The sequence below is a fragment of the Dipodomys ordii genome, unplaced genomic scaffold (assembly GCF_000151885.1).
Source record: "Dipodomys ordii isolate 6190 unplaced genomic scaffold, Dord_2.0 Scaffold123, whole genome shotgun sequence".
NCBI classification, from domain to species: Eukaryota; Metazoa; Chordata; class Mammalia; order Rodentia; family Heteromyidae; genus Dipodomys; species Dipodomys ordii.
The window spans coordinates 4,785,642-4,801,315 of record NW_012267339.1 but is presented as its reverse complement, the minus strand read 5'-3'; the positions used below and the strand labels follow the sequence as shown (position 1 = coordinate 4,801,315).

The following is a 15,674-nucleotide window of genomic DNA, read 5'->3' as shown; positions in this document are numbered from 1 at the left end:
CTCTCCAGTGGCGTGGGTTAAGAGTATTGTTTATATGTTGACTTCTCTATATATTTTTCTCCCTTTAACAATGAAAGGGATACATGAAAACATTATAATTACATATTAGGGAAGTATATGTGTTTTGTTAACATATGGGCATTGTATAATATTTAGATCAGGCTTAGCATATATGTCATACCTGCCACAACACCATAGATTGGATAACATTAAGTACTGTAGAGTTCAAAAAGCCAGATGAAAGCATCCTGAAAGTTTTCATCATGCAAGTATGATAAGGGCTTAAGTGCATGGTATCATTTAATCCTAACACATGAGCTCTTGTTATAAAGCTAAGAAGGAACATTAATATAACTCAAAAGATCTTGTTGCTTCCATAGTCTGAGCTGAGCTTAAACCAAATGTTAGCTGTATGTCTAAGTTTCTACAGGCCATTTGAATAGATGTGAATAGCTGAGGTAAGAAACCGCTAGAAGTAAATATACAAATAATAGAACGATTTACTAATTATCAATGATTTTGATTTCTGTGCTATGCATTTTGTTTTTCCATATTTCTTTCTTTCTTTTTTTTTGGTCCAGTCATGGGGCCTGAACTCTGGGCCTGGGAGCTGTCCCTCAGCTCTTCAGCTCAAGGCTAGCGCGCTACCACTTGAGCCATAGCACCACTTCTGGTTTTTCTTTTTTCTGCTTATGTGGTGCTGAGGAATCGAACCCAGGGCCTCATGCATGCAAGGCAAGCGCTCTACCACTGAGCCACCTTCCCAGCCCTTCCATATTTCTTATAATGAAAAGATTTACTTGTAATTATTTTTTACAAGGGAACAAATGCTTCTAAAGAATGGGAAAATAGCCCAGGAATTTGTGATTTTTCTTGGACAGCATTTTCTTGTACCTCTGGGGGTTTTCTATAAATTACCAAGAAAACCATGATGTCTTGCCTATTCTGTACATTAATGTGTGCTTTTGAAATTCAATATTAGCGTTAAGGCCCCGTTGAATACTTTTAAACCCTAGGAATCCAAAACACTATTCATGTAAACTTTGGCCCAAAGACATTGATATATGGCGCTCTTGAATTTTACCTGAATGTATTCTTTCTTTCTCTCTATTTCCCTACAATTTTCCCTCCCATGTTCTCTTTCTTTTTAACTGGCATAGTATTTGGGGTATACACATTTATCACAATTCTATATCTAATAGAAATATTTAGGACCATCCTAGATCATTTAGTAAAATGAATTTATAAAAATAAGTAGAAAGGAGAGAGACAGTACAAGTAAAATTCTTTAGTGCTGATTCAAGTTTCTTCCTTTATTTTTCTCTTAATTATGCCAGCGAGTGTAACATATTTTGCATGATCCAAAGGACTTCACACATACCCTGGCTCAAATTGCAAGGTGAAAAGAACAAGTTCTCTTTTGAACAAAACTGCAATGTGGGTGTTTAGAATGATTAGATGAATGCTAGTGAAATGATTGTGATTAGTGTGTCACCAACTTCAAGTATGGTTAGAGAAGATGACTGTTTCCTGTAGATAAGAACTCCACAAGAAAGCAAGCAAGAAGGGAAGTGAAATAAGTTTCAAGGAAACATTGAAGAAGGCTGTAGACTGAGAACATCTGAGGCTTCTTCCAAGAGCTGCTAAACATTCTTGGGGCATGTCTGGACATTCCAGTTGTAATTTCAGAGGACTGTGTTGTTCAGGCCTGTTCGGAATGAGTTAAGTGGGCCTTTCGGATCTTTGTAATGTAGCTGTTCCTTTTCTTATATTTTCAAGATCATCAGTCCAATTTTTAATTTGTGAGCAAACTGCTGAGTACTCCCTCAGTGCCTTTATTTGGAAGAAATGGGGGCTTGAGAGTGATGTTGATATTCAGCCTAAAGTGATGTTCAGTGGGCCCCATCATGGTCTTTCTTGTTATAAGGACTTTAATCAGGCTTGTCATTCTTTACACAGTTTTGCAATAAAAGACATTGCATTGCTAAACTCTCAAGAGTGAGACAAAAAGCAATCTGAGCGACAACAAATTTTAAAACACATTATCCATGCACATGAAGTTGAATAAGTGACATTTGCTAAGTACACTTTGTGAAGATGTGTGTGAATACATTTTCCTCAGAGCACCATTGTGCTTGTGTGGTTTCTATTAGAGAAGAAAATCAATCTGGGACTGCTCCTTTTCTTTGGAGATTACAGTTATTGGTATGAACCATACAATTTCTCTTTGAAATTGTGATTTCTAAAAATCCTTTTCCCCCCTGATATTTTAATGTGGCCTCAGGAAATCAGACAGCTGTTATTACAGATATAGAGCAACTTCACTCAGACATTGAATAGACAATAAAAGTCTGTATTCTTTCCTTTTTTGTAGTGGCTGCTTGTAGATGTGGAATAAAACCACATTAACTATATTACGTTGCTATTGATGGTTAGTAGCCTATTCCTGCCACATCTATAAATTGTCTTATTAAAAAATTCATTGTTTATAGTAACTTTCCACTTTATAACACTACAGCAGAATTGCTGTTAAGGTATTCAAACATTCACAAGACCATGAAACATGTCTATCAATCTCTTGCACCAGATAGGTGAGAGAGTGAGGCTGCAGAGGAGTGAATGACCTGCCCAAGGGCAGGTGTGCAGTCCATAGTATCACCTGCTCACATTATGTTTGCTTTTCTGCTTCCACAGATGGCCACCCATGTCCTGCTATTCTCTGGGACCCATCTTTAGCTCCAGTAAGCAATGACACCCATTCTTCAGTTAAGCTCACCTGGGGAATTTATCAACGATTGCTGAAACAGAATTGCTGGCTGAATGGCAAGGTCCCCAAACCTGAGTGGGACTGTACTGAAATCCATCACTACGAGTGGTCCAAGATGGCTCTCTTTGACTTTTTGTTACAGGTAAGTTCATCAAATCAAGAAGTTGTTATCCAAGACTGTCAATAAATTATGTAAGTCTGACTCCAAGGAATTTTTGGAGGTTTTTGAAGCCAGTTATTTCGTTTGTAATGCTGTATGTGGCAAGTGTAATATACACATGGTGAAAGCTTATGTATGAAAAGCTTATCACTTTTAAGTGATCATAAATGTTCTTCAGTCTTTTCTTTAGCTCTGAAGAAGTCATTTGCTGGCAAGCTTCAGCAGTTGCATTAATTAAAGCTACAATGTATTGAGCCCTGGGGGGATTTTCTTATGTTGTTAGGAGGTGAGTAACTGACATTTGGGGAGGTTAGATATCTTATTCAAGTTATCTTGACTGCTAAGAGGTAGAGCTGCACTCCCCTGGACCTGCTGATGTAAAGAGTTGTCTTCCTTCTATTACCCCACAGTTTTAATGGCCACTCAGCCGTGTATCTTACAGCTACCATTTCATTCAAGAATTTTTGACAATTTTTAAATTAAGACATTGGATAATAATCTGCATTGACCATTTAGTTGAGTGATTCTTGATGTTTAATGTTTCCTATAACTCTTCTTCTAAGAAAGATCTCAGGACTATCTCCAACCCCTCAGTGTGATTACTGCATTTCCTACCCCCAATCTCAGAGAAACTGGTTTACTATTGTTATATTGCTAAGTAGTAACATGTGGAAACTTAGTTCAGTTTTGAAGATACTTGGAAAACATTTTCCTGTTGTTAGTTCCCTCTGTGTATGTATGACATGCAGGAAGGAACTAGAGAGGAACAAAACTGTACGGAGTAAATCAATCAAATATAGAATAGGAAATAGGAACATCTGTGAGGAAAAGACTGGTCACAGTGTTGGGTGCTGAGTGGCCAATGAGGACCAAGTTACAGAGCTATCATTCAATCCGAGGAGAAGTAGTGTTAAGGAGTCTAGCTTTGACTTAGGCTTGTTTTATGTATTGCATATATATCTGACTCTTCTGTTTAACATTGGCTCTCTGAGGTTTGTGCCTTGTCTTCATTCTACTTGTAGAGAAACAGATATAGGCGGTTACCAAGAAACTATGAAGAATCTAGGGGTTTACTATTCATGCACGCTAACGTGTTAGATGGGAACAGATTGACAGTCAAACTCAGGAATTCTGGCTTAAGAATAAAACTTTTACACAATGCAAGCTTTCTCATTATATGGAAACATGATCTAATTTTCCAAAACAAGAGCCTGAAAACTGTGTAAGTGCTTTAGTGATATTCCCACAACCACATAGTGACTGACATCATAATATCTTTTTTTTTTTTGGGTCTTGTCGTGGGGCCTGAACTCTGGGCCTGGGTGTTGTCCCTCAGCTCCTCAGCTCAAGGATAGCACTCTACCACTTGAGCCACAGTGCCACTTCCAGCTTTTTTCTTTTTGCTTATGTGGTGCTGAAGAATTGAACCCAGGGCCTCAGGCATGCAAGGCAAGCGCTCTACCACTGAGCCACCTTCCCAGCCCCCATCATAATATCTTTTAATTCACCTTCTTGCAGGTATAGCTTGTGCTTCGATCTCAGATTATTAGGCTTTGTCCTTGTAGACCCAGATACATCTCTCCAGTCTACTCAGACTATGAATAAAATCAATTGTGACAGAGATTGGGGATATATAGAACATGGTTCTATTGGTGGATAAGTTTTTGTAGTATACTCTTTGTTCCCTTGACCTTCTTTCTCAGAACTTGCTCAAATTATAACATTAAGCTAGAGCTCTATTTTAGCTCAGGCTAAGCACTAAAGTTAAAACTCAGATTTATCTAGTTAAAAGTTAATTAGTGTGTACAAAAGTCTATTAAATTACATGCACAAAGATAGCATCTGCTGGAAAGAATCTGAAAATTTGTACTTATTCATCATTTATTTCTCAAAGTCCAACAGCTTTCTTCTTGATGTTGAGCATTTTTCCAATTTCATGTTTTAGCTCTGAAAATACTAATTTCCCACTTCTTGTCAACTGTGGGAAGTAGAAAGCAAATTAATATTCTTGGATATTATGGATGGTGTAGGTTTCTTATATTTTCAGTTATTTATTATGAGTGAGATGAATGATACTATATTTTCAAATTTTGACTTTTTTCAGGGAATGTCTTGTTTAATCATTATCACTTGATTGCATTTTAGAACTTATTCTTTTTGTTTGAATTTTCTTTTTGGAATTAAGAAAATTAGACTTTATTTAGTTTATATGTTTGTATTACTTAACGTTCTGTGCCTTAACAAGCTTATAAAGAGAAATGACTTCTTGTGCTTCCCAGTTTCACACATGTCAGTCCATGATTAGTTTTGGTCTGTGACAAGGTGGTACATCACTGATAAAGTGAGTGCTGAGGCAAAACTGTGTCTCCCATGACAAGGAAGTGACAGATAAAAAGAGAAAGAGAATCGGTTGAGTCATCCCTCATGAAATGACCTGAAGAACTGCCACTAGGCCCATCCTTTTTTTTTTTTTTTTTGCTCGTCCTGGGCTTGAATTCAGGACCTAGGCACTGTCCCTGAGCCTCTTTGTGCTTGAGGCTAACACTGTACCAGTTGAGCCACAGCACCACTTCTGGCTTTTCCTCAAATCTCAGCCTCCCCAGTCTAGGTGTAACCCACTGTTGCCTGGCTCTCTAGGCCCATCTTTTAAAAGCTCCATGACACCCAAAGTGACAAGATTCCCAACAGATGATCTAGGACACAAGTTAGATTGAAATTATAGTAATGCCTCAGTACTCTCCCTCCCTTCTCTCCTTCCTTCCTCCATCCCTCCCTCCCTAACTCCCTTCCTTCCTTCTTCTCTTTCTCTTTCCTTCTCTCTCTTGTTCTCTTTTTTTCTCTCTTTCTTTCTTGCTCCATTCCCTTCCCTTCCTTTCTTTTCCTTTAATTCTTTTCTTTTTGCAGGTCCTTGAGCTTAAACTCAATGCCTGAGCACTGTCTCTGAGCTTTGGTGGTCAAAGCTAGTGCTCTATCAGTGGAGCTACAGCTCCAATTCTGGCTTTTTTTTGGTGATTAATTGCAGATAAAAGTTTCATATATATTTCCTGCCTGGACTGGATTTGAACTATGATCTTCAAATCTCAGCCTCCTAAGTAGGTAGGATACAGGTGTGAGCCACTGGAGCCCAGTAATACTTTTTCTTAATGTGCTGTTTTTCTTTGGCTCTTTTTTTTTTTTTGGTAGATTTTACTTTGTGTTTTATGTAAAATTGATTCTTTTGCCCCCTGTATTTAGTATCACAAAATGTTTCTAAAAATATTTTTTGAGGTGTGATACTGGGTTTTGAACTCAGAATCCTGGCTTGATAGGCAGATACTCTATTATATGAATTATTTTCCCAGACCTATAAAATATATTAATTGAAATTTTTATTGAACAAATAAAGAATGAACAGATTTAGGAAATTTTATTTAAGAAACAAGGTTTTTTTCATCACTGACCCTGGCTATCTTATTTTAAAATTGGAAGTAAGCTTTATTTGCATGGTGTCCAATAATGCATTGGATGGGTATTGTGAGCTATCTTAGACAAGTTATGCTTGTATCAGTGTCCCAGCTCTACAATGTCCCCAGTGAGGGCAATGGAACACAGAACCCAGTTGTTAATTTTATACATCTAACATCCTTTTTTTTTTTTTGTCGTTGTGGGGCCTGAACTCTGGGCTTGGATGCTGTCCCTCAGCTCTTCAGCTCAAGGCTAGCGCTCTACCACTAAAGCCACAGAGTGACTTCCGGCTTTTTCTGTTTATGTGGTGTTGAGAAATTGATCCCAGGGCCTCATGCATGCAAGGCAAGCTCTCTGCCACTGAGCCACCTTCCCAGCCCCTAACATCCTTTTTATATATTTTACCCAACTAACAAATTGACATTTAGAAAGATTCTGCCATTTTACCCCCTGTCAAATGGATAAGAGACACAAGCGATCTTTTCTTCTTTCAGTGTGGGTGCATAAACTGCATAGACCAAAGTTCATTACTGTTCAATGACAAAGAGAAGTATTCTAGAGAACAGTTATTACTATTGTCTATGATTTGTCAAATTCATCTCAAATAATTTTATAAAGAACAGAAGCAAATGTATGATGTAAGACCCTTGTTTTCTGACTTAATATTATGTGACGTGGCTAGGACCTGAGTCTGTGGATCCATCTGTAAAATAGAAATACTACTGCTAATAATTACTTGTTCTTGAACAAAATTCTTAAGCTGCTCTCTGCCTTTGTTTTTTGTCTGTAATGGGACAATTGCAGAACATAGCAGAAACCTAAAGAGAAGATTTAACATCTCATGCACAAAACTTTCATGCCTTGTGTATAAGACTGTCAGTATTACTTACTAATTAAGCAAATTCCAGAAAGTGAGATAATTAAATAAACCAACTGTATATTATTTTTGTTCATTGAATTGAGTCATTCCCAAATGAATTTCACTTATTTGTATTATTATGGAGTATCATATTTATATTGTACACCATAGCCTATCATGGTTCAGTTGTTTTTGATTAGTCTGTCTTCTTCAATATACTGAATTTTTCAAGGGCAAGTTCCTATCTTATCCAGCTCTGTACCTTTGTGTTAGCTGTAGAACTGTCGGGAAATGTCACAGGTACTCAGAACATTTTTTAAAAATCAAACAATACTATCTGGTTACATTAAAATATTAGATCCAAAGTGTCAAATGAAACCCATTAAAAGTGAAATAGCAGTATACTTGTAATATAGAAGCAACCAATTTTGTTAAGAGTATTAGAAGTTCAAATTAACATAAGAATTAAATGAATACTAAATCTTTATTGTTACCATTGCTTGATGGAGTCTTTCATATACATATATTTTCTAAGGATATTGGTTCAGTGCAAAATTAACATGTTTATTTTCCCTTAAAGACAAAAAGTTAACATATAACAGTCACATTCAGGAAAGCCTAAACTTGAAATATACAATATTATTGTACAGAATGAGTGATTTGATTGTGATACAGTCATCTAAAAGTATAGATATTGTAGGGCCTATTGCAAAAACAAATTAACTGCACTTATTTAAACTTAAACTTATTAAAATAAATAAAGCTAAATATTTTGATGCTCAGTTGCACTCACCATATTTATGTGTTCAATAATCATTAGTAGATCATAGATATTGTGTTATATGGCATAGATATGAAAGTGTGAATATAAAACTATCTCCATATTATGGAAGTACTATTTGACAGTTCTGTAAACATTGAGAATAAATAATGATGTGTAAAATGTGATGGCTGAAACTCAAAACCACATTGTTGAAGAAAAGAAGCATAATGAAGTAAAAAAAATAACATGTTTACATAGAAGGAAACTAAGGAAATTATCAGTGGGAAATCCTTGCTTCCACCCTCTATTACAGCAAAATTACACATCCTTTTTTCCACTTTAATTTAGGTTTATTTAAACTCTTGTCTGTTCTAGACAGTGAGCAGGTTTGGTGCTAGTGATAAAAAGGAATGAGGCTATCTCTTGGCCTGAAAAAGTTACAGAATTTAGTAGAAAGTTCAGATGATCACAGCAGACTATATTAGGAGCCACAATCAAATTTAAAGTCCTCCAGGAAGAAAGAAATATTGTGGTCTTGGTTAGAGAACATGGACAGCGAACGTGACATTTAATCTAGAAATGGAGGAACCTGCAGAAATGGGAAGGGAGTTTCAGAAGAAGGATCCTGGACAAGGGCTGAAAGTGTAAAATTGTACATTGAAAGGGAAAAATGATACATACTGAAACTTCCTATTTCCTAAAGATGGTTTTTGCTCAGATGGCTATGAATAATGAATTTATTCCATAAATTTCACAACAACCACATGAGTTGATGTGCCTTGTTCCCAGCTGTCTCTTTTCAGTTAACTCGCTCCTCTTTGATTTTGGCTTTTCAATAGTTATTTCCTAAATCTGATGGATTACATCAAGAAGTTGTCTGTTCTGCTTTTTCCTATAGGTCATTTTTATACCATTTTAATGGTGAGATGAAATAAAAACAAAAATTTCAACTAATACTTTACACCAATAATGAATTTATTGCTTTCCTAATGAGGAAACTTAGTACTTTTACAAAACAAATATTTGATTCTTCATGAACAATTCTGATTGGGATTCTTTTGATAGATTATGAGAATCTCCCAAGATGCCTTTCTTTTTCACCCTATTAGTGATCGAGGGTCACTGAGTCAAGAAGAAGATCACATGTTTTATCTACAGCTGTCAGGTGCCAGGGAGGAGCAAATCATAGGTTGGTGTTCTGACAACAAGAGGCATAGGAGTCCAAGGGCCCAGACTTTGGGATTATAAATAGTTTGGGTTAGTTCTGTTGTTTTGCAAAATGGAACACTGCCAATCTAGATGACTTCTGGCCTAATACTTATTGGTCAGACCAAGAGAGTAAATGGTATAATTTCTCCTTTTTTGCTAGCTCACAAACAATGAGCAATGGTGTAGTCAGGAAATGTTCTGGCTCTAAGCAGCAAAGGAAGTCCGGGATTAGATCTAGCAATATTAGTTAGCACGGTGAATTGTCTGGGATATACCATGCAAAAATGGATGAGGACCATTGGCTTTAGAGAACAATATATTTCTGCAGTTTATTGTTTGTTGAGATGTCTTCTCAATTTCTTTTTATAGAAAGAATCAGTGATTTTCTTGGTCTTATGGAGTCATTTAGTAAGGTAAAAATGGGGACTGTGTCATTCTAAGCATAAAAATAACAGGACTCCAAACTTCAGGTATGGAAACACTAATCATTGAAATGTACTGTGTTTTATAGAATGCTAATTCTATAAGGCTAAGTTTGATCTTTTCCATAAATATAATTCAAGAGAACTCATATCAATAATGATGATGTTACTTAAGGTAATTAGTAATGTTACAAAGGAAGACAAGGATACTATCTTATTTAAGAAGGTTCACAAGACAAATTGTTTTGCAGCATTAGTTTTTTGTAGTATTACAATCTTTTTCCTGTAGCATTACAAATTTCATTCCAGTGTTCTCATACTGCTTATAATAAATGAATGAGTTGGTCAGAAACTTTAGTATTTATTTATACTCAACCCATTTATATTCAATGTGCTGATTGCTTTTTTATGTTTATATGTGTGGAGATGGAAATTGTGATAAAAATATTACATGTGAGACAATTTGCAAGAGCAAGAAACAGGTTTTTGCAGAGACAATGATTTAAATTAAGTGTATAAGATATGCAAAGAAACTTTTTTTTAATTTAGAGGAGAAATTGGTCTATTTTAATATTAGTACCAAGAAGATGTGACTTTCCTTATGTCGAAAACAAGCTTTACAACTTTGGTGGGGGGGGGGTGGCGGAGAGGATTGAGTGGAGGGGACGGGGGAAGGGGAGGGAGGATGGGAAGGGATGGGAAGGGGAAACAAAGGAGGAGGCTACAATGCTTAATAAGAAATGTACTCATTATTTTGCCCATGTAATTGTAACCCCTCTGTACAGTATTTTCACAATAAAAAAATTTAAAAAAATAAAAGTCACATTACCTTCAAAAAAAACAAAGACTCACTATGTAGCTTAGGCTGGCCTGGAACTCAAAATCTTCCTGCCTCAGTTACTTCTAGTGCTGGCAATACAGTCATGTATCATCATGCTGGTTTATTTATTTTTATTCATTTCCCCCCAATATTCTATGGTGAATTTATGACACCTTATTTTTAAATACACCATTCCTTTTTGGTAGAGAGTAGTATGGTTTCATTTTTATGCCAGAGTAGCTAAATAATTTGCTATCAGTAGTAACTGGACACTGCACCGTCTGAAATTTGTTGCTTGGAAGCAAATTAGTCAACCCATCTTTAAATGATTTGCCCTCTTGGCTTACCTGTTTTTTCATTATTTTCATATTACTATTTTAAAATATGGCATATTTGAATGTTTTGTGTCATCTTTTAATCTTCCTTTGCTTTGTGCCTCATAGTCAAGCACCGGCAAACTTTGACAATTCTTTGAAATCATGAACTACTCTTCCTGTTACCAATTCTATTATCATTTTAAGAGACTCTTTCCAATGTATGCTGAGACACTGTAAGAGGTTCACAACTGATTTCTTTTTCTACAGTCTTAGATATCATTTCATGAGCAAATCATTGCCAGATTAATCTTTCCTATTTCCTTTTTATCATATAATATCTGGCCAAAAAACTCTAAAAGGTTCAATTTCTTTATATTTTATGGTTTTTATTATGTTTAAGTAGTTGTACGGAGAGGTTTCAATTCAACATATCAGTTAATGAATACAATGCAACTTATTCAATGTTACCCTTTTCATCTTCTCTTCAACTTGTCCCAAATGCCACCCATTGCCTCAAGTTACCTGCGCCACTTTCACATATATACACTGAGTGTTATAACTATGGTTGCCCACTTTTCCTCTCTCCATTTAACTGCCTAAAGTTTCTATTTGATTAGAAAATAATGTTTAAATGTGGAAGTGCACTAAAATCTACTCAGTTTGGTGATGTAGCTGAGTGGGAAAGCATGCGATTGGCATATGTAGTATGCCAATGTGGGTTCAATCCCTAGCACCGAAAACATCATGGAAAAGTTAAACACATCCAAATGTTGACAAGATACTACAATGGACACCTATGTGCCCATCACTCACAAACAATTACAAGCATGATTTTTGCCCTTTCCAACAATGTCTGATCTCAAAGGTCCCCAAAATCTCTCTCTGATGAGGTCAACTAGGCGTTTTCTAAAAAAGAATATAATTTTGTCAAGATGATGTACAGAGGGGGTCACAGTTACGTACATAAGGTAGTGAGTACATTTCTTTTCAAATATTGTTACCCCCTCCTTCATTTTCTTCCACTTTTCCTCCCACAACTCCCCTGCCTGCAAGTGGTAAAGTCCATTTCCAACATATTGTCTTGTGAGTATTGTTGCTGCCTTGATTCTCCCTTTGTCATTTGTCTCACCATCTTGTTGTTCCTCTTTCTTTTCCTAACTCAGATAAATATATATGCAATACACTGGGTCCTAATATCAACTACAGTGACAACAAGGGATCAACCATAGCCTTCTCATCTGGGGATGAGAGAAAACTAACAGCAGAATTTCATTGGCCTATTCTTCAAATGGGTTTTTGTTTATTTGTTTGTTTTTATTGTTGTTGTTTTGAATTCATAGCCTTGCAAGCTCGCATGGCTCATTCCCTCAAGGCTGGTACTCTACCACTTGAACCTCTTTTGGCTTTTTGCTGGTTAATTGAAAGTAAGGGTCTCCTGGACTTTCCTGCCTGGGCTGGCTTTCAACTTTAGAACTTCTGTTCTCAGTCTTCTGAGTAGCTAGGATTACAACTGTGAGCCATGGGTACTCAGATTGGGTTCCTATTTTATGGGCCTTGATTGACATACTTCTGGTGCTAAAATTCTCCTTAAGCATATGACTGATGGGGAAGTAAATAAAAAGGCTCTGAGTTATGAGTCTTCCTTGAGGTTTAAGACCATTTTTCTAGTGGTGACTTGACTTTTAGAGACCACATGCTCTCACTTCACAGAAACGAACAAGTTTTCCATGTTAGAAACACTGGAGAGAAAGTTACTTATCCACACACTGACCCATGCGTACCATAGAGGTCCAGTTTATTAGCCACCTGGCCTCTGCAGTCAGTTTGTTGGTGTATCTGAGCATATTATTGTTATTATTGTTTCTTTCTGAGACAGCATCTCACTCTGTAGCCCCTGAGCCTCAGCTTCTCACTTGTTGGGATTATAGGTGCATGTCAACATATCCGTCCTTTTGAGTGATCTGCCTCAAAGAGTATCTATCTCCCCAGTTTGTTCCTCAGGAATCTGCTTCTAAAAGAAATCCTTCAGATTTTATAAATATTTTTTCTTTTACATAATTAAAACTTTTAAATCAACACTTAATTGTACATATTTATCAAATACACTATGGAATTTCAACACAATATGAAATTTCAGCTCAATATGAAATTTTAACTCAATATGAAATTTCAACTAATATGGAAGGATCAGATTGGGGTCATTGATCCATCTATAATCTCAACATTTATCATTTATTTCTGTTAAGACTATTTAAAATCCTCTCTACTAGCTCTGAAATTAGTTGTTGTCAACCTTATTGTGTGAGAGAGCATTATCTTATTCTGCCTGTCTGTCAGTATCACTTTCCCATCCTCCCTTTCCTCAAATTCTCCAGTTTCAACTTCGATGACATCAATTCTTTCAGCTTTCACCTGAGAACATGTGCTTCTTGTCTTTCTGTGTCTGACTTACTTGTTGTCCCGTGCCAGGATTTCACAACTTTTATGGCTGGATAATACTCCATTGTGAATATATATTGCATTTACTTCATTCACTCTGCTATTTTAGCTTCTGACCATAATGCTGCAGTAGGCATGATCATGTAGCTGTCTCTTTGAAACAGCAATGCCATTTCTTGTGAATATATGCCTAGGTTACTGGGCCATATTTTAGTACAACTTTATTTTTATACTTGTTATTTAGCATTGTTTCACAGAAATTCCTGTTATTGATGGTCCTAAAGCTTTATCTATATAAAATGCAAACTAAGCAATTGGTCAAACAGGTCTTTGCTCTTGTATTAGTTTAAGGGGAAAAATATCCAGTCAGATATGTTATTTTCTTAGTCTTGTATATCCAAGACAACCATAGTTTCAACTATGTTGAAACACCTTAGTGCCTAGTTGGTATGTTTCAGTCACAAGTGTAATTCCAAATTGCTGCTGAAGAGATCAGGGATCTGGAAAAGCGTATGTGAATCCATAGATAGCCATTTGAGATTCATGGGCAATTTGACACATCAGTTATCAGGTTTGTATTGTGTTTTTAGTAACATTGTGTCATTGAATCAGAGACTTTCTGACTAGCATTTTCCAGGGGAAATGGAGTCCATGTATTTAGACCTCAGTATTATTATGTAGGAAACAAATTTAAAACTTGGTATCTCAATGCCTGATATTTACCAGAATCCAAGGTTTGAAAAACTTGCATGTTCTGTGAGGTATTCCTATTAATACACTGCTGTGTATCTATGCATTACATATATATTTGTATGTAAAAGTTTCAAAACTGGCATGGCTCACTATAGGTTAAGGGAGAAATAGACTCAGGGAGAGAAAATGAAAGGTTACCTAGGAGCTTCTTCACCAGTGTGAGACTAGAACAAGGACCACATTTGTCTCATGCTTTTCTGAGCCATATTTGCATTGTTGTTTATGAATATATCTCATTAAGAAATGCATGAAATGTATATGTTCACATTAAATGAGACTGTTTTGGGGCAATGACTTTTGTGGGCTTTTCAAGGAGTCCATAGGACAAAGATGTTTTCATAACAACATTGGGACTTCTTTGTGTTTTCCATGTTGGTATTTTTTTTAATTTTTATTTATTTTTTATTGTGAAAATACTGTACAGAGGAGTTACAATTACATGGACAAGATAATGAGTACATTTCTTATCAAGCATTGTAGCCTCCTCCTTTGTTTCCCCTTCCCATCCCTTCCCAGCCTCCCCCTGCCCACCCACCCATTCCTCCTCCAAATGTAAATTCTTTTAAGAATGTTTTGGTGAAGCAATAGAAATTAAAATTTTTATGTTAAGTAAGTGAGGCCTAGAAAGACAAATGATAAATGTCTTCTTTCATGGGTGGAAGTTAGATCTAATTTGTAAATACATAAGTAAACACATACAAGGTCAAATGCAAGGGCACAAATATTAATGGAAGTGTATTATGTGTAGAGATGAATTCAAATGATGTAATTCCTTAGAAAAACCAACGTGGCACTGGGGATGTGAGAGATGGAGGTCAAGGAGAGGGAGAGATAAATGAAGTCAAGGGGAGGAAAATGCATTCCTATTTTTCAGTGTATATGCTGTGAAACTAGGAAAATTGATAGGTAGTATTGGGACGAAAGGGGGAGAAAATGTTAGGGTTGGGAAGGAGGGGGAGAATGATGAACTGAGGTGACACTGATCAAGATGCATTGCAATTGTAAATTGACATTGAATGGCAACCCCTTTGCATAACTACTTAAAGATAATTAAAAAAGAAATTTACTAATTAATACCTGTAAGTACATCTGTGTGACAACACTTTTGGTGCCTTGGGTGACAAGCAGTCACATGTATTGTATCTAACAGTGCCATGTTTTACTGAGGGAAAGCTCTCATGTATTTGTTTGGGATGAAGGGTTAAAACCTAACTTGAAAGAACAATTCTACTTCTCACTAAAAAAAAAAAGGTATTTCAATTTCCCATAGCACTTGTTTTGTATTAACATGTATAAGGTTGTTTCGCAGTGAATTTGATATATAGCAATTTGAAAACTCTCAGCTTTTATTTTGATATGCTAAATAACCTTTATAATTGAGGACTCCTATTCATTATTTAAGAGTACCCAGCATCCTGGAATCACCAAGTTTGGATCATCACTGTTCTGTGATAGCTTTTCAGAAAAAATAAGCAAGCTCCTATGTAACTAGGAAAACTGAGAGGAGGGTGGGTTTGGGAGGGATAAGAGCATACTTAGTTACTGCCAGATATCATTTCTGTGATTCTCAGATTCTATAGTGTTGAGAGTTTGAGATTTTATTTTATTTTTATTTCTTGGGGTCCAGTTGTAGGGCCTGAACTCTGGGCCTGGGCACTGTCCCTCAGCTCTTCAGCTCAAGGCTAGCACTCTACCACTTGAGCCACAGCGCCACTTCCAGC

General features: G+C 36.3%; 1 protein-coding gene across 1 annotated transcript in view; it reads left to right on the top strand.

Moving 5' to 3' along the window:
• Window positions 1–15,674, top strand: part of Fam198b (family with sequence similarity 198, member B) — a 52,499-nt gene that overhangs the window by 16,767 nt on the left and 20,058 nt on the right. The window contains exon 3 of the mRNA XM_013029832.1: window positions 2,695–2,909. Within this exon, the coding sequence (XP_012885286.1) occupies window positions 2,695–2,909 (215 nt within the window). The remainder of the gene's footprint in view (window positions 1–2,694; window positions 2,910–15,674) is intronic.